Here is a 19,011-nt window from a genome sequence, read left to right as displayed (position 1 = left end):
AAACTAATACTTAACAAGTAAACTCACTATATACACTAAAAACAATGAGAAGCCACTAGGCTGAAGGAGAACTTGCAGAAGCAAGGGAACATTCCAGCACCATCACAAGTAGTAAGAAGGAACTGAGAGGGAGGGGGACTGGCAGCGCTCTATATATGGGCACTTATGCGTGCCATTGCAGATGGTGCTAGAGCCAGCCCTATGGATACCAGTAGGGGAAACAATTTTCCGGAACCAGTGCACGTGGTGCACACACACCTAATTGGGAATGGACATGAGCAAGCACTCGAAAAATATACGTTTCGTTTCTACAGAATTAACAACTATTCTTCCAGTAGTAACTGTGAGGCAGTGTGGGCTAGAGTAGTGGACTGGTTTCTGGGTTCTATTCCTAGGCAGTAATTCTCAATAAATAGCATGCACAGACCAACTCAATACCCTCAGTATAGAGCAGAGGTTTCCAGTATTTTTTCATACGCGGACCCCTAAAATATTTCAAATGGAGGAGTGGACCCCTTTGGAAATCTCAGACATAGTCTGTGAACCCCCGCGAGGTCCTCGGACCAAAGGTTAAAAATCCCTGTTCTATGGTAACAACAGCCTTTTGCAGACCCCTAGACATAGTCTGCGGAACCCCAGGTGTCTGCGGACCACAGGCTGAAAACCACTGTTGTAGAGCATTTGCTGAGGATTTATGACTAACTGGGGAGAATGACCCAACAGTTGGGCCCTGCCCCTTCTACTTTGTTTAGGCAATATAGTTGATAAATACGTAATGACCTAATTAAACAGAACTTGCCATTCTGACATCTTTATTGGACAGTCTTTATCATGATTGTGAGCTGTTAATGTTTTATTATTTTATTTTAAATTATATAGTGCCAGTATATTTACGTGGTGCTTCACAAGCCATGGCCCTGATCCTGCAAATACTTATATATGTGCCCAACTATAAAGTTCATGAGTAGTCCCCTTTGTCTTCAATGGGGCTATTGATCTACTTAAAGTTATGTACAAGTGTGGTACTCACAGGATCAAGACCTTAGGGCTGGCCCAGGTGGCAAAGAGCCCACCCATAAACCAATGCAGAGGCACAGCAAGGAAAGGAGGCACTTATTTGCGGCTGTTGGATGGCCAATAGAGGTCCATTGGAGCCAGAACACCCTTGGGACCACTCTAAATTGGGCCAGGCAGGCTCCTAGACAACCCAAAAATAAAAGAGGCACATACAATGGCTTAAAGTTACCTTTGCCCTACCCTCCTGCTTCTAGATCAAGCACAGAGAAATGGGCCAACTGTTCCACATACCAGCTTTAGTTATGATGGGTCAAATTCTGCTCTCAGATACACACATGAAAGTTCACTGAGGTTGATAGGGAACTGCAATGTTTGCATGTAAAGTGCAGAATCTGGTCTTGGATTTGAAGGTTCTCTTAGCATTTGATAATGTAGTTCAGATTCTATGTACTAGCTGGCATTAGTTTGGAAGTTTTATTGGTTTTAAAGAACCAAATTTGTACTGTTGTACATGAAAAAGATAGGTTAATGTTCAGATCCCTTTCCTAGCAACACATCTCATAATTGCAGAGTATTCTGGAGACCCTGCAGATGTCAATTTACCTGTGCAGTCTAGTAATTAACTATAATTACTGTATGAATGTTTCTAGACTTACACATAATTAACCATTAACCCATATTTGCAGAATAAGTAGTTGCTGAATTATATGATATGTTCTTGCCCAGTGCTATGTGATCATTCAAAGACAGAGACCTTAGGGCTGGGCAAAAATTTCCCATTGACACTATTTTGGTGGAAAACTGGGTTTTTGACTTAAGAAGTTTTCCACAGAAAATGTCAGTTTTCCAGGATGTTTTAAAACTTTTCTATGAGGAACTTAAAACCCATTTCTGGCTGAACTTGAAACATCCTGACTAGGCTCCAAATACATTACTTCACTCACATACACAGTCTGGAACAGCGCAGCTCAGGGTGCATAGAGCCCACCTTCATAAGATATCCGTCTCCTAGGTGAATCCACAACTTTCGACTGCTGCTTCTATGGCAACTGGCTCACCAGGCATAGTCAGCTTATACAATGGCTGCCGTCTTGGCTAATGCCAGGGATTTAACCTGGAAACGCCATAGCTGAAAGCATGAGTCTCTCACTTTGAGCTAAAGAATCAGGCTCTCCAGGTGGGGCCACAAGAGTCTCACATCCCCTGTGGACGGGGCACAGATGGGGACACCTAACACACTGAACAGTGGGTTATACTTGCACAACCTTTGAACAAATCATTCTGCTGCAGAGTTAGCATCTGTGGCCTCAATAATTTCAGGTTTTGGAAGGCTACCAGGAAACATTGTGCTGAGCATAGCATGATCCATGCTGAAGTTTATGAATGATCTAAAAGAATTTCTCAACAAACCTCTGGACTTTAACCGCAGTCTCACGCTAGAACAACAGACGAACTGCAGGGCCAACCAAATAGTGTAGTCATACAAAGATGCAAGTGCTCTCCTCCGCTTTGTCTCCTGCTCTCCAGGCCAGCATGGACCTGCAGGAGTTTGCTCAGCCCTGGATGGAGATGACTTGCAGAGCCATCCTCTGTGGTCAGCTGCGGGCTGATCTGACCTGGGAACTCACATCAGCATATCTGCATCGTTCAGGGGTGTAAAAAAATCCACATCACTGAGCAATGTAGTTGAGCTGACCTAACCCTCCCTAATGCTTCCATCAACCTAGCTACTGCTTCTCAGGGAGATGAATTACCTATGCTGACAGAAGAACCCTCCGGTCGGCATAGGTTGAAATGCTACAGCAGCGCAACTGTTGCATTTCAAACTTAGGTAAGCCCTGATACACAAAGCATTGTCACAAGCCTGTATATTAAGGCAAGCCCAGACCTCAGAAGTAGGGGGGAGGGCTTCATCTCAAAGTACTTTTTGACGATGAGGAAAACTAATACTATCCCTGTTTCTAAAACACAGAATACCCTAACTACTTGCAAAGTGATCTTCGGGATATACATCAAAGAAATCCACATTTCAGACAAAACAACAAAATAGACCAGTCTTAAAATCATGCCAATATCAGCAAAGGAAGGGCAAGTTTGACTTCTAAAACAAGGATTCTGGGAATCACTCAAGTTATAGAAATGTGCAATGTCACCTGCACTTTAGGAGATTGAGATACAGGTACAGGTATTTTATGATGCAAGGTCAAGGCATAAAACTATCCCTTTTTTGATTCAAGATCAGTTGAAACTTAAAGATTCTTATTTCAAGATGGATTGTTTTAATGTAAAGAAATCTAACCCAGGATGTAAACAAGACTGAACTCCTACCAGCTGAGATATTTGTGAAAAGGCACAAGCAGGAGTTTCAAGTTTACATTCAAGTGTCAAAGCAGAATCTATCGTGTCCATCCATTGAAGCAACTTCTTCATAACTGTCAAGGTTTTTCACAACTCCACTGAAGTCTCAGTGTGGATTTTATTAAAGTCTTTAAAGTGACGTGAGAGCACAGCTTTACTTCAATAAATGTTTTAAATGCTAAAACTCAACTTTTGCAGGGGGCATGACTTGCAGTAATGTAGTGACTGAAAGGCAATGGGACCATGATGATTTTGGGGGAGAAGGAGAATGCCTCCTCCCACAAATGTTGTTTGAGCAACGTTCCTGAGTCCTGGGTAGCACTTTCAGAACCCGCAAAGCATCAGCACATTTTGATTCAAGTGATACCAGAATTTCAATGGACAAAATGTCAAATGGCAGCCTTAGACAGAAAAACTTACTACACCACTTTGCTATACCAAGTCTTTTCTTGTGGTGCACTGGAGAGAGATCCACATATGGCCATTATCCCGAGTATGCAACTGAATGACATCTACATTTAAAAAAAAAAAAAATCCTCTGGAGCCTAAACCCACTAATCCAAATCAGTAAAACTGCTGTTAGCAACCCCTAACAATGAAACCAACCAACCAAAACAACCCCAAGCTCCAAGTGAACAGCTTCTTACAGATATCATGATACTTTTTGCATTGTCTTTCTATTTAGATTGAGAAGTCTGTGGGACAATCTGTTCTTTCCTGCATCTTGCACTATCAGCACTTCCAAATTATTCTCAATACTTTCTTCTTTTTTTTAAATTGGGCTTAGTGACTATCAGTTGTGTTGACATTTCTATAATAAGGCCAATAAATGAAGAAATGTCAAAAAGATCCAAATTGGCTAGCCTATCACCGCATCAGTTTACCATGAACAGAAAATAACAATATCTAAACAAACAGACCCCTGCATATAAAGAACATGAAAGAAAAGAGAATTTCATTCACCATTTTCACTATGCTGTCAGTACAGAAATCAATTCATTTCAAACAGCTAATACTGGAAGTTGAACAAAAAGTACATAGCGGTCACTGGTACTAGTGATTGCTATACCAGACTGACAACATCATGAAATGCAGTGTTGTTGAAGTTGTGTATGTCCAAGGACATTAGACACACAAGGTGGGTATGTCCAAGGACATTAGACACACAAGGTGGGTGCGGTAATGTCTTTTATTGGACCAGCTTCTCCAAAGCTTGTCTCTCTCAGCAACAGAAGTTGGTCCAATAAAAGATATTACCTCACGCACCTTGTTTCCCTACTTCATGAAATGTGAGGTGTTCAATTGTTGATAAGACATGTAAATTCCAACACTTCATTCAATGGCTGCAGAAGTTATTTTTTCTCTGCAAGAATCCCTGTATACATACATGAATGGTGGTCCCTTTTACGTACAAATTAAGTGAAATTAAGCTATGCATTCCAGTCTGACTGCCTGTTCAGTTAAAATGTGTCAGATTCTCAATTCACAGCATTCACTCTGATCCAAACGGTATCCTGCCCTCTATCCTTCTTTGCAATTCCCACCAACAACAGTAGGAAGAAGCATACACCAAGGGCAATATAACACACAGCAATAAAATGTTTACGTCCTTCGACAATGGGAAGTTTTTAGACTTGGAACAATGAGATTTTTTTTTAAAAAATTAAACAACTGCACTAGATGTAAGCATCTCTCAGTTGAATGACCCCATGATCGCAGTATTTAAACTTCAATTCTTTTATGCTGGAGTAAGTCAGGAGTGGCTGCACTGAAATCTCTGGATTTACATGAGGCTATGATAAGAGAAGAGACTCAGGGACACAGTGTGTCAAATATCACTCCTCCCCATCCCTCCTGCTCCCCAGTCATATTCAGAGGGAAAACTGCTGTTTGGGTTACAATCGGCAAGAAATCACTACAAAATTGAAACTAAGAATTTTTCCCTCTATAAGTGAATAGAAACGAAGCAATATTAAATTTAAGAACTATTATTTGGATTTAAAATACTGGATCATCCATCTTCATCCAGTACAGAATAACCATTACACTTTCAAAATCTAAAGTCAACAGCTGATCATACACGAATGAGTCCACAGCAAAAAGGTCTCCTTTTCCAAAGGCTGCTTTTACACCATCTGGCCGTGAACAATACAGCTCAAATAGCCAAGACCCATTTCACTACTTGGTAAACACAAGCCTCCAAAGGGACTAACACTTGGACCAAAAATCATTTTCTGATCTGTAGAGAGTAGAGCTCATTCAAACCAGAAACTAACACCTTATTTTAGGCAGCCAGTTCAGAAGGGCTTCTCGTGCATATCAAAAGGGCTTTAATATCAGAGCGGAGGAAAGGGAGATCTTTTGATGAGGAAAACCTTCAAACAGGGTGGAACTGAAAGGGCTGGCCCATGTGCTGCTCTTAAAGCGTGTGTACTCCTAAAATGGAATAATTTACAGTATCATACCTATTGTGCTATATACAACAAACTTTGGGATTCTCATGAAACCCAGAATACATTATAACTCTGAGCAACAACAAGTAAAACAGCCAGGTCACATCTCTCTAAGGGAAAAGATTTGTTTGCTGCTTTTTTAAGTCAGCCATCTGTATCACTTGTGTGTTCTCCATAGGTTTAATGAGAACAACTAGACAAAGTTAATGGACAATATCAATACACTATTACAGCCCCAAACCAAATGAATGCCAAAGAGAATACATGGGACAACAAAGAAAACATGTCATATTTTAGACACAGATACAGCAGCTGAATGTTTCGCACACACGATACTGGCAATAGCAGTATGGACTGTAGCAGCAGCATTAGTCCTCTGCACAAAAATGAGTGTTCCATCTGCTCAGTTGCCCCACAGGCCTGAATGAATGGATCTTTTCCAGGGCATGCATTGTAATCTAAAGAGAATTTGTATCAAGTTCTACATGGGCCCTAGCCCCGCCAAAATCTGCATCATTTCAGTAGGGTGCATAATTTCAGAAGGGAGTATTACTTTCCATTCTGGTGGGTCCTACTCATTTATTTTAATTTTCAAGCTGCAAGGAGAATCAAAAGTTAATGATGTTATTTAACAAACAGCCCTAGGTTCAGTTTTGTTTTGTTGTTTTAAATTTGCCAAAATCCTAAAAGTCACAACAGCGGAGCCCAACAACAGTAGACCTCACTTACAGCCTAGTTAATGACCACAATAAACACAAAATTAGCTACCTAGGGTTTCTACTGCCCATGTGAATTCCTTGGCCATACCAGGACTTGGGCTTTATTCTGTATGCTTTCACAAACTCATAGTGAGAAATGTCACAAGTTAAAGTGATTTTTCTAAGTGCCTTCTTTGTAAAACTATAGCCAAAATCCTAGCTAGTTACTCTCCCTTTTCAAAGTTAAGAAACAAGAAATGCACACATTTCCTCAGTTCTGAGTTTTCCAATAGAAAGGTACATGAGCCCTCTGGTGGCCTAAAATAATATCTGCAGCCATGCTAACTTGCATTGTGATCATATCAGAATCCACAAATTAAAAAGGATTGGGCCACGATTAGGCCTCCAAGAAACACTTAGTGGCTACAGAAAGTGGTGCTGGCCAGTCAATAAGTGGCACAGGATGTTCCAGCATAGAGGTAAGAAGCACTCTGCTGCTGGGGATATAGTCTTTCAAATGAAACAAACTGAGGGCCTGACCTCTTACAATTAGATGTCCAGTGGCACTTTTGATTCAAGTAGGATGTATCAATACCAGCCCCCACCACATTTTAATTCTGTTATACTCTGACTGCCTAAATTCCCTTTTAAATACTTTACTTTGTTCTAAACATAAGCAGTGCAGCTGTTACCTCAGAAGTAGCTTCATTTCAGAGGTGGGCAAAGTGATCTTCCAAACAGCTTGTTACATTTGTGCAACACTTGAAACAGGCGTGTGGTCTTGTGATTAGTGCACAGAGCTACAGAACTGCAACTCCAAAATTCTAATCTCTGTTCTACCACTGATTCATTGTACTGGCTGGGACAAGTTACTTCACCCTTCCGAGTTTCCCCTTAAAAATGGAGATAACATTTGTCTGCCTCACAGGATGCAAAGATTAGTTAGCACGCTAACCTGTTCAACAGGTGCTTGGAGGATGATTAATAAAGTAACACTTGACTGATGATAAAGTAATACTTTAAATCATTACTGTAAGTATGGTTATAAAAATATTACCAGAGCTAGGTAGAAATTTTCCAAATTTTGAATGATGAAAAATTCTCTCACTTCTCGGTGTGCGTACATATATTAAATCAGCTTTATTACTAATACAGTTACAACTGCTGTTAATCAAACTCTGTACCAGACACAGCATCTGCTTCACATTTCAAAGGTACCAGGTTCAGATCCTGTTAATGATGCACACTTGTTATCTCTTTAATAGAGTTCCTGCTTCAACTCTTCCACACACCTTATGATGCAAGAGACCCAGGGTCATTTCCCACCCTGCCACTGACTTCCTGTATAATCTTGGGCAAGTCACTTAGTTTCTCAGTTCCCTGTCTGAAAACGATAATAGTACTTCCCTATCTCACAGCAGGGTTCTGAGGAAAAATACACTGAAGATTATGAGGTGCTCAGATGTAACAGGAATTCAGGCCATACAAGTACATTAGATAGACAGATCTTATCACATATAAAAGGAGTCAAGTTCAGCCACATTACAATTACTTTTAAAAGCACAATAATAAAAGGGCTATAATGGCTTAAATGGTCTAATTAAACCCTACATATCGAGGACATCTCTTCCCTCCTCTTGCAGCTACATTTACACCTTAATTCTCCACTCATAATTTCCTCAGTCAGGAAAACTTCAGGAGTTAACAAGAAAGAAAATGTGTTGGGACAATTCAAAGACTTACCCTCAGACTGAGCTTCTCTCCTTGACAAATGGTGATTTTTAATTCTACTAAATAAGACATCAGAAGCCAACCAGCCTGCACTAAACATAAAAAAAAAAACCCAACCCTTTTAATTAGTTACAAATTCAGATCAGCTTTATTTGCTTAACATTTATTCCTTTTTTCACCTGCTTTGTGACAAGAAACTTTGATAAATGGAATGCAAGTTTAACTAATTTCATTTTAGTTTCCTCAGGTTCATCTGTACAATTTCCTGCAGTGCTATACTGTAACTCCTTATAGCTATGCTCATGGGTATTTCACTACACATAAGCCATGCAGTAATAGTACAAATGATGTAGCTACTTTTCCTTCTCCAATAGTGGAAGACAATTGTACAATGCTCTGGTGAGCTAGTACCTACCATTACCTTTTCTACCCAGATTTTTGCACTTTTATATGGGGTGAAAATTCCTGAAATGGGTGCTGTGTTGCACATTAAAGGCAAGTATACATAGCTTGAATGAAGTCTTTTTGCATAATCCTGGAATTTGAAGCCAAGTCGGGGAGGGGGGGAACAGGACTCAGGAAATAGGAGTTCTTCAAATCTTCCACCAAGACCAGCTATAAGACCTTGGGGAAGTCACATTTAACCTCTGCCTCAGATTTCCTATTTGCCCCAATTACCTAACTCAAAGGGGTGTAACGAGGCTCTAATCACCCATGTCTGTAAATCACCTTGATAGTCTTAAATGGATGGTGCTACAGAAGTGTGAATTATCATAGTGTAGCACTCCTGACCAATAATATATTTAAAACTGCTGACAACAAACCAACAGTGAAACAAACAAACAAACAACAAATGCATACAAGAGCAGCTGCTTGCAATCCTTACAATCAGAGTTAAGTATAGATGTTTCCCTCAAAATGGTTTGGTATAAGCATCAGCTTAAATACCTTTAAGACTGCTACTTAACTCAGCTTCTCTGTGTTCTTAACAGGCTGCCTCCATTTTGCTTACTCACATTGTCTACCGCATTAAACCTGGTTGAAAGTTGATCAGATTTGTTATCCATGGAGAGGACTCCATGTGTTACTCGGTAGCCTACCCTCAGCAGCCTGTATACTAGAAAACAGTCCTGGAGTGCTGCTTTGTTTGTATTCATCAGCCTTTCTCCAGCTCATATATATTATTTGCATTACTGCAACACCTAGGACCCCTGGCCACAATTTTCAGATAGTTGGAGCATAGATCTATTTTCTATTTTTTAAACAGAGATTGTATTTTTAAAATACAGGCACTCTATAGTGATTTAAGCTGTCTTTAAACTGTTAGTATGCAAGAGACAAGTCTCCTTATCTGTGCCTTCATCACCTATTGACACTTGACCTGTTCTAATTTTTTTGTCTAAGTAAATGTGTGTATGTTACAACAGAGCTACACATAAAGGGTCAGATCTTCAGCTGGCATAAATCAGACAATTGAATTATTTCAGTGGAGCTATGCTAATTTGGTATCAGCTGAGGATCTAGCACAAAGGGCAAAATTCTGCTCTTGTATCATCACATCACACCATTAATTTAATATTCTCCCTTCTCTTTAGGGATGCATCCCCCTGTGAGAGCAGAATAGCTAGTCAAGATCTGCCATGTGGACCTGGAAAGTGAATTTTGCACAAAGCGAGTATGTAATTAAAATATAAATCTACTGGTCCTTTGTTCTGTAGAATATGTCTGGGGTGTATTTAAGACCCTTCAGAAAAGGTAGTGGATTGGGTTGGTTTGCAAAGTCATCAGTAATATTTGGCCACACTCAGCTCTGCGTCTCTATTTCATCATGCCCAGAATGGGCAGTTGACCAGCTGTGTCAATATCTAGCACATAGATTGTGGGTCAGATGAGAGCTATATACCACTTGTGCATGACAGAGGCAATGTTGTCAGGCTTGAGAAAAGAACTAGAACAAACAGCAGAGGTAACATTGCATTGGCCATCGGGGAATCTATCCATCTTCTAGCCAAGTTCACAATTTCAGGTTCTCGTTGGAACCTCAACTACTTCTAGGTGTCCAGAGAGCAGCAGTCAGGTGCTGCCTCTCTTTATCTCTGCTTGGCAAGGTGGTTACAGTGTTTCCTTTCAGATGTCAACCTCATCCCATTACTCATGCTATTGTCATCATCAGGGACGACTGCCACAATCTACTCTGCTTGGAACTAGACCCAAAAACCACTCTGGAACGTCAGCTGGCAGAGATGGTTGCTACGCATCTTAGAAGTGCTTCACTGTTTTGGGCCTGAGTATTTTAGGAGACAGGACGTCTCCCTGTGTCTTAACCCAGCAGTTGAGATCAGCTAGAGATACTCGAGCTGTCAGGCCTTAGATGCATTGATCTGGCGGCAGGGCATTCTCAGTGGGGAGACCCCTCATCATCCCAAGAAGCCTGAGTCTGTTGACCTGCAGGACATGCTGCAAGATCACTGAGGGAGCTGGAAGAGGTGAGGGATTTATTTTCTTCTATATCTGCAAGCATTGGTTGTATAAATGTTATTAGAAAACACTGATAAGAGAAAGTATTTCACAGAGTAAATGAATATATTTTAAACACTCGGTAGGAAAGTCTCTCTCTCCCCTAACCTTGACATCACTACCACAATCAGTCAATTTAGGTTCCTCTTGTCCTCCACATCTATATCATGCCTGCATGTTAGGCTTCAGAACTTACAATTTAGGGAGAGACTGTCAAAAACACAAAGGGCAATTAGGCATCCACTGAAAAAATCAATGTGTTGGGCACCCAACTTTGAAAAATCTCTCCCTCGGAGTACTATTTCTGTAAAGACGGTAGGCCTCATTTTTAGTTTTCCCAGCCTCTATCACTGAAAAATTCTGCATTCACTTTATTGCCAGTTCCCCAACTTTCTCCAAAATAGAAAAGTTACCTTATGAGGTGGCTATATTGCCTTTTAAACACTTTAATGAGGGAGGAAGAAAATTATATTCATTGTCCCAGTGGTGGACAGTTGCAGTTGGAGGAGATTCTGCTTCTGTACTGTATGTGGGTAGGTGACTGAGATTTTGCTGTGGCAGCACCCGACATGTAGATCTTGGTTCCAAACACTTAAATTAGTGTGGATTAAGGTAGTGTGTGAATTTAAAGCACAACAGAAAATCCTGATTAACTCCCTGGGTGGACTCTCTTACTCCAGAATGGGTACATTGTTCCTGTTTATTTTAATCCATTTCAAAATATGTTAAGAGAATAGGAAGAAAGAATAAGAATGTCCACATAGGAGTTAATCAGGAATAGCTATTCCTGAATAACTCCATGTGTGGACAAGCTCTTAAAGTGACACTATCAATTAAAAACAAAACAAAAACAAAGAACACAAGCTGTAACCATACACGGTTCTTTGTCTAAATTATTTACACCACTTTAGATAACCAGAAAGGAAAGAATTAAAAAAATTAATTCTACTTATCACTATTTATCCCCTTTGTTCACTCCTCTGGAGGAGAAAAAATAATCTGTTTTCAGCTCGTTTACTCTGTGTATTTAACAACACTTAACTAAGGTCAGACCTGCACACAGTTGTTCTGCTGGTATCAATATTTCTGTTAGGAGTGTGATTTTTTTAACTGTTGCAGTGCTTATCTTTACTGCACAGCTAACTCGATTAATAACTTGAGTCCTGTCCACACACACAAAAGCATTTAACCTGAGTGTGGTGGTGTTTTACCTCAAGTCTTTTGTCCGGTCAGGGGGTATAGGCCACATCTTATGTTAATAGCTTTTCAGCTGCTAATAAAACCACTTTGTAAGGCTTCAGTGTTGTTTTGCAGTGTGGCTGTTCTCCCTTGAGCTGGCTAACTCAAGAGGAGTTAACTCTGCAGTGAGGACATGGCCATAGGTATACTAGTACAACCCCTAGAGTGGACACAGGTTTATACCAGTATAAAGCTATCTTATACTGTTACAGCTTATTCCCCTCTCATATAAAAAAAGCTGTGCCTGCACCTTGAATCTGGTATAACTGCATCCACACGAGGAGTTATACTGTTGGAGGCCCAGAAGTGGTACAATTCATGCATAAACAAGCCCCAAAAGTCTCTCTTTCATGGTTTACTCTGTATAGATAGTTTCCCATTTGCGATACTTCACACAACAACAGGGGAGGTTAACACCCCCGACACACATGATTGTAAAAATGTCAAGAATTGGCATGGGCCCTCATGGTTCAGGGTTCACTATCACAGTTCCCCCCACCTCCCCCCAACTGACTGGATTTCATAGTGACAATATCACTTCAAAAATAGCCATTTTAAAATATCAGCAAAATATCAAACAACAAATATCATGGGAACTTTTTGTTTTGCCTTAAGATTTCTATAAGACATTCCCTTCTCCCCCTGAAACCTCCACTAGTCTCCCCGCTCCCACACTTCACATTTAGAAGAAATTTACATTGACAGTATCCTTTTGGAGTGCTTTCAAATGTTACTTAGGATCACTGGAGAGTCTCTGTGTAGGATTCTATGCCCCCCTCCCTCCGCCCCCTTTTATTGCCACCTCAGTCGTTTTTAGAATTAGGCTTTTTGTAAGATTTTCAACTCTGATCTGAACAGCTTCCACACAAAACAAACTTAGTCTTTTAACCCTGGGGCAGAGTGGACACGTATGTAGCTGCCTCAAGTCTCATGGACAGCAACAGGGATCCACACAAGCACAAGGGTCTGTACTCACTGGATCAGAGTGCAGGATCTTGGCCTTTGGATGTAGTTGCAGGGTCCAAATAATTTAGCAGACATGGGGGACGAGAGAATTTATACACAGTCTATGTTACTCCCATTCCCAAGCACCTGGGCATCTTACATACATAAAAACAACAGTGTTTAAGCTTGAAAGACAATAGCGAGAACTTCCTAACATCACAAGACACACAAAAACAACTAAACCTTAACCAAAAATCTTTTAAAGCACTGACCAAAACACAAAGTTTGCACTATGCCCTGCCACTATGTCGTGTTCTGGCAGATGACTGGAGGCAGACATGCACTCTCCACTAGTCAGAATTCAATCCCAGAAACTGATTATAATGCCGGACTACTGGAGCATAACTCCCATAATGGATCAAAGACACACTCTTGTAACCACTAAACCACTTAGCACTTTACAGATCACAGCTCCGATCTTCAACTGTGTAAATAGTGTAACTTCACTACCTTAAGTAGAAAGATGCCAGTTTACACCAGCTAAGGCTCTGGCCCTATACATTTAACTAATACCTTGAATCCTGTGCTGAAGTAAAGAGATGGCCTGTTCGAAGCACAGAACACCTTGCTCAACTCATACACAGGGCATTGGCTTTCTGCACAAGCTGAAAATTCCACGTAATTTTCAAGTATAGCCCCAAGTAGAGTATGTTACATTGGAGGTTACAAAGGGCAGGAAAACTGAGGTGAAGCCTGCACCAGAGAGGAAAGAATGTAACCTACAGGTCAACCAAAGATGAAAGAGGCACTACATGCCACAGCTGATACATGTAAATCCAGAAGCAGTAATTAATCTAATAAGACCACCAAACTACAGGTCATATATCAAGGGTAGACATACACTCCCAGTGGAAGGTAAACTTACAAATCTTGTCCGTTTCCCCAGGTGCTTCCTCTTTCTTCCATCACTGCCATTTTATCTGGACTCATCTAAACCAGTTCAGTCTTATCCTCTTCCCTGTATCAGGCCTTTAGGGGGTGAGGGTGGAGATGAAGGGAGGGAGGGAGGGAAAAAAACCTTGCTGCACAGTGGTTCAGTGAAAAGGAGAGTGTCTTCTATGTATATTGAGGACACTGTAGACCAAACGTCTGCCTCCCATAGCAGTCATACATACACATTGAACAGGAGTGATGGACAAGATGGAAGCCTATGGAATCCCACATCTAAATACCCTGGGGCAGAAAGTACTCACTACTACACTTTGGGATCTCTTCAAGAAGGAATGAATAAGTCCATGGATGGACCTCCCTTTACATTTAAAAAGGAGTTTTAAATTACATTAAATATCAAAAAGAATAGCAGCCCCTGTGTTATTTGGTAATGAACTATATGCTGTACTTGCATTTTCAGTGTGTGTCCTTGCATTTTCAGATTGTTTTTGTACTGACAGAATCATAAAGTTTGTAAGGGAAAGGGGATCATTCTGGCAGCTAGGTAGGGAAGAGTTGGGCATCTGGCACATGCTGAGGTATGCAAACACGTTGGAATCTCTGAGGTAAGTACATTGGCTGGATGCTTCTGCTAAAAAAGATCAGTGGATTAACAACACTGAATTTAAAATGCTGCCGTTAGGTTTCAGACTCAACACATGGAGATGCGTGAAGCTGTCGTCTCTCTTCAGACTTATTATTTTACACTCTAGTCAAGAATACACACTACCGTCACACCACATGGACTAGAAACGGGGATCAGTTTAATGAAGTTTTAGATTCTGAAGCACAATTCTACAGCAAGGGATGGATTCTGTAGTAGTGAATTCACAGAAGGCACAGGACCATAACAAAAGCTCTCTCTGTGTATTATACACAATCCTGAAACCAGACATTAGGCTTAGGGCAGGGGTGTCAAACATCTGGCCCACGGGCTGGATACAACCCACCAACCTTTTTGCTCTGGCCCCTGGCGGCAGCGACATCTCAGAGCGTTGTACTCTCTGGCGGCGCTGCACACAGCCGTGAGATGTTGCACACTGCCGCCAGAGAATACAACGCTGAGAGATCTTGCGGCATCACACGCAGCCACGAGACCTGTGTCCTCTGGCGGCAGCGCGGGGAGCACTGTGTGCACGAGACACAGCGCTCCAAAAGGCAGGAGAAGGACAGTGTGGTCTTGGGGCATCGCGCAGCACTAGAATTCTTAATCATTGATCGATTCTTTTAATCGTACAATAGTAGTAGTTGTAGAAGTGAATTTACTGCAGTTTTTATATCGCTGATATCGAGCAAATAAAAAAATATAATACTACATAAAAATGGTTGTGGCTAGTATTTCGATTTATGGTATGCATGGCCCACTTGAAGTACATTTAATTCAAATCTGGCCCGCCATAGCCTTGACACCCCTGGCTTAGGGCCACACAAGATCAGGGTATGACAGGAAAAGCTTCAATAACACTTTAATAATCTTCCCCAACCATTATAGCTGGAGACTGGGTGATAACTAGTGAGTTGTTGGCTTTTTGAGTAGTGGCCTCATACTATCTATCCCCACATTTTATATAAATATATATCCATCAATACAACATACAGCAGAACCTCAGAGTTACGAACTGACCAGTCAACCGCACAACTCATTTGGAACCAGAAGTATGCAATCGGGCAGCAGCAGAGACTCCCTCCCCCCCAAAAAAAAAGGCAAAAAAAAAAGCAAATACAGTACAGTACTGTGTTAAACGTAAAGTACTAAAAAAATAAAAGGAACACTTTATAAAAAAGATTTGACAAGGTAAGGAAACTGTTTCTATGCTTGTTTCATTTAAAATAAGATAGTTAAAAAGGAGCATTTTCCTTCCACATAGAAAAGTTTCAAAGCTGTATTCAGTTAATGTTCAGCTATAAACTTCCAAAAGAACAACCATAACATTTTGTTCAAAGCTACGAACACTTCTGAGTTATGAACAACCTCTATTCCCAAGGTGTTTGTAACTCTGAGGTTCTACTGTATTTCAAATAATGTGATTCTACTTGCCCCAAAACCTTAAATGATGGACTAATAAGTGACAATTTACATTAAGCATACAAAGTACAAATGGATCATAGAAATTTCTCTGCACACACGTTCCAACAAACATCAATCCTGACAAATAATGCTCCTGCCATTCCTATCACAATTCTTATCTTAACATGTTTCCATGTTCACCACATGAATTAATCATAACTTTTGTTTTCAAATTGAGTATGTCTCCAAAAGTGTCCGGAATATTAACTGTCATAAAGGGATTCTTACTTTTAAGGAAAAATTTTCCCTATACACTGCCCAAGGATTTAACTTTGCTCTGTTTACAGCACATAAGAACCATTGCTCAAATAAAGCTAAATTAATGAGTGTAGAGTATGTTCTTCCTTTCTCCATCCCTACTCCCTTTAGGTAACATGAAGACAACTTCATGACAGATAAACAGAACCTAGGCTCCTAAAAAAACCACGCCACATAAAAACAACCCATGTATATTCAAATATACCCTCTTGCTTCTATTATTCTTTACCCTTTTTTCTTCCCTATTGCACCACTCACTAGTCAATTACTTTTCAGCATAAAGATTTCTCCCAGCCATATTGTCTTCTGGCTTTATCATACTGCTTTATATTTCATACTACAGTTGTCAATCTCAGATTCTTTGTGCGTTTCAATGTGCTAACTTCATTACCTAACTTACAGTCATATTTTGTGATCTACGAGCGACATACAGGACTTATTTCACACATTATCTTTTGGTCTATGACTCCCTTGGGAGAACGTGAGAGCTCCCTAATGCAGAAAGGGACATAGCTATCCAGGGGAATACTGATGTTATGGACTTCTCATGGCTATTAACTGCTTTAAATGGGATCTGCAATAGAAGAGTTTGTTTCGGATTTCCCTCCCTTCACTACACAAGCAAGGTGAAATCCTGATCCATTGAAATCAATGGAAATTTTGTCATTTACTTCAGTGGGGCCAGGATTTTGTAGGACCAATGCCTGATCTGCAATACTATGAATGTATGACCTTTACTTACCCTCTCTGAACTACTACTTCTCTCTTTGAAGCAGGTAAGCTAGCTTCTCTTTTAAGATTCTGCAAGAGCAGTTAGTCATTCCACACAGTTCGGGGGGGGGGGGGGGGTGAGAGAGGGGATCCCCTAAATCTCTGAACTCTGAGCATTAAAATAAACCTATCCTGGAATTACTTTAAGTTAAAAAAGCTTCATACTTTAGTTAATGCATTTTTAATTTGGGTATCTCCAGGCAGTAAGGCTGCATGAGAGGATAATAAACTGATGTATCACCAACCAGTTATGGCTTAGTTATTAAAGCTTGTTACAAAAATTCAGCCTACTCAGCCCATGCTAGTATTCACCAAACTACCGAAAGGAAGATGTCTTGTGCTTACACACACACACACACACACACACACACACACACACACACACACACACACACACACACACACACACACACACACACACACACACACACACACACACACACAGAGATAGGGGAGGGGATGGGCAAGAGGAAAGAGCTAGATGAGGGGTCTTTTTTCACCCTTTAAAATGAAAAGCTAAGATTTAACTATTGCATGGTAAAAGTCTTATTATTGTGTGGTCCTGGGACAATCCCTCAGACCGCTACCTTGAATTCAGAAAACTATGTTCTGACTTTCCATAAAATGTCAGCAAACTCAGGCGTCAATCCTGCCAATACTGATGCATACGCTTAGTTTATGTGAGAAGTCCCACTGAAAAATCAAAATTAAGTACACGTTGTCAACATTCGCAGGTCCGGGACCTTATTTGCTATCTCTCCATGACCTGACATATCTGTATTGTCTTAGCGTCACAGCTACCTAACATAGTTTTGTTTGAATCTGTCTTTATAACATCAACCACCTTATTTCCACTGCCCACAAGCATTATTGTCATTCCTTCTTGTATTATAATATCCTGTCATCTTCATTCTTTATCTCCTCCTTCTGAATATTATTAAAATACCTCTTTCTGATATTATTAGAACCATCTAAGAAGCCACATGTCTAAGTACTTGTCTACTGCAAGTTGCTTAATGTAAATTTTACCTTTGCTATTTGTCCCCTGTGGCTATAAAGTATTGAAACAATTCTTATTCATGTAGCCTTTAATCAAAGAAAAGCTACTTCACACACCATAAATGTTTAGATACTGTAATGCTTCAAAGGCATGAACTATCACTACCAGAGCACACTCTACTACAGTAGTATTAGATGGTGTAATACAACGATTGCTTGTTTCCTAATACTAAGCTTAATCAGGTTTAAGAACTAAGCTCTACCGAAGCAACTACCTGGACCTAGTGTCTAAAACCAACATTCACCTCTCAGCCTTTCAGTCACATACTTGTCACAGAAATTATTTCAGTGCAGCAGTTTACAGATCTGACAGTAATATTGGCACAATGTGATGATAAAACAAATGATGATATCGCTTTCCTAAGCCTGTCATGTTAGATTGTCAGAAAAAAACCCTTAACGAGCCAAAGAAACTGACTCCAGACTTATAAAAATAATTCTTTCGGAGGAAGAGTATTAGCATCTAGAGAAGAATAGCTTTCATGAAAAGCAGGAAGCTGATCTCAGCAGCACTGAGAGCAGGGATGGGGCGGAGCAGAAAGAAAATGAGCTGAAGAAAAGTGGAACAGAGACAGTACTCGTTGCTTATAGCTTTTTGTTGGCACTACAGTTGAATGCCACTGCATTACTGAAATACCAGTATTATTGTTAACAAAAACACCATAAATCTCCTCCCTACCACCGTCCATCTCATGTGTTAGTGAATTCATAGTCCTCATGAAAGAATGGGCTTGAGTGTACTAAACAGAACCAGACATAGTACAGGTAACAAATATGCACACTTCCTTCCACAGTTCTGCCAAGACACTTTAGCCTTGAGCTGTAGCACCTCCTACAGGTCCCCACACAACCCTCCCCAAGCACCTCAGATTCTGCCCCTGAAATGGTTCCTGCTGTTTCATTGCTG

The 19,011-nt window shown here is 40.5% G+C and overlaps 1 protein-coding gene across 6 annotated transcripts in view; it reads right to left on the bottom strand.

Annotated features, from left to right (window-relative positions):
* Positions 1 to 19,011, bottom strand: part of BBX (BBX high mobility group box domain containing) — a 177,729-nt gene that overhangs the window by 123,066 nt on the left and 35,652 nt on the right. For 2 of the 6 annotated variants that reach the window (XM_067546194.1, XM_067546195.1), the window contains exon 1: positions 8,673 to 8,845. The exons of 2 other annotated variants lie outside the window; for them this stretch is intronic. In XM_067546194.1, the coding sequence (XP_067402295.1) occupies positions 8,673 to 8,747 (75 nt within the window). In that variant the 5' untranslated portion in view covers positions 8,748 to 8,845. Of the gene's footprint in view, positions 1 to 8,672; positions 8,846 to 19,011 lie in introns of those variants that run through there. 2 more of the 6 variants (XM_067546197.1, XM_067546198.1) reach the window with 2 other exon arrangements.

This window comes from Emydura macquarii, unplaced genomic scaffold (assembly GCF_026122565.2).
Source record: "Emydura macquarii macquarii isolate MOO-44397 ecotype Brisbane River unplaced genomic scaffold, CSIRO-AGI_Emac_v2 contig_1119, whole genome shotgun sequence".
NCBI classification, from domain to species: Eukaryota; Metazoa; Chordata; order Testudines; family Chelidae; genus Emydura; species Emydura macquarii.
The sequence above is the reverse complement of the archived record's forward strand: the minus strand, read 5'-3'. Positions and strand labels throughout refer to the sequence as shown.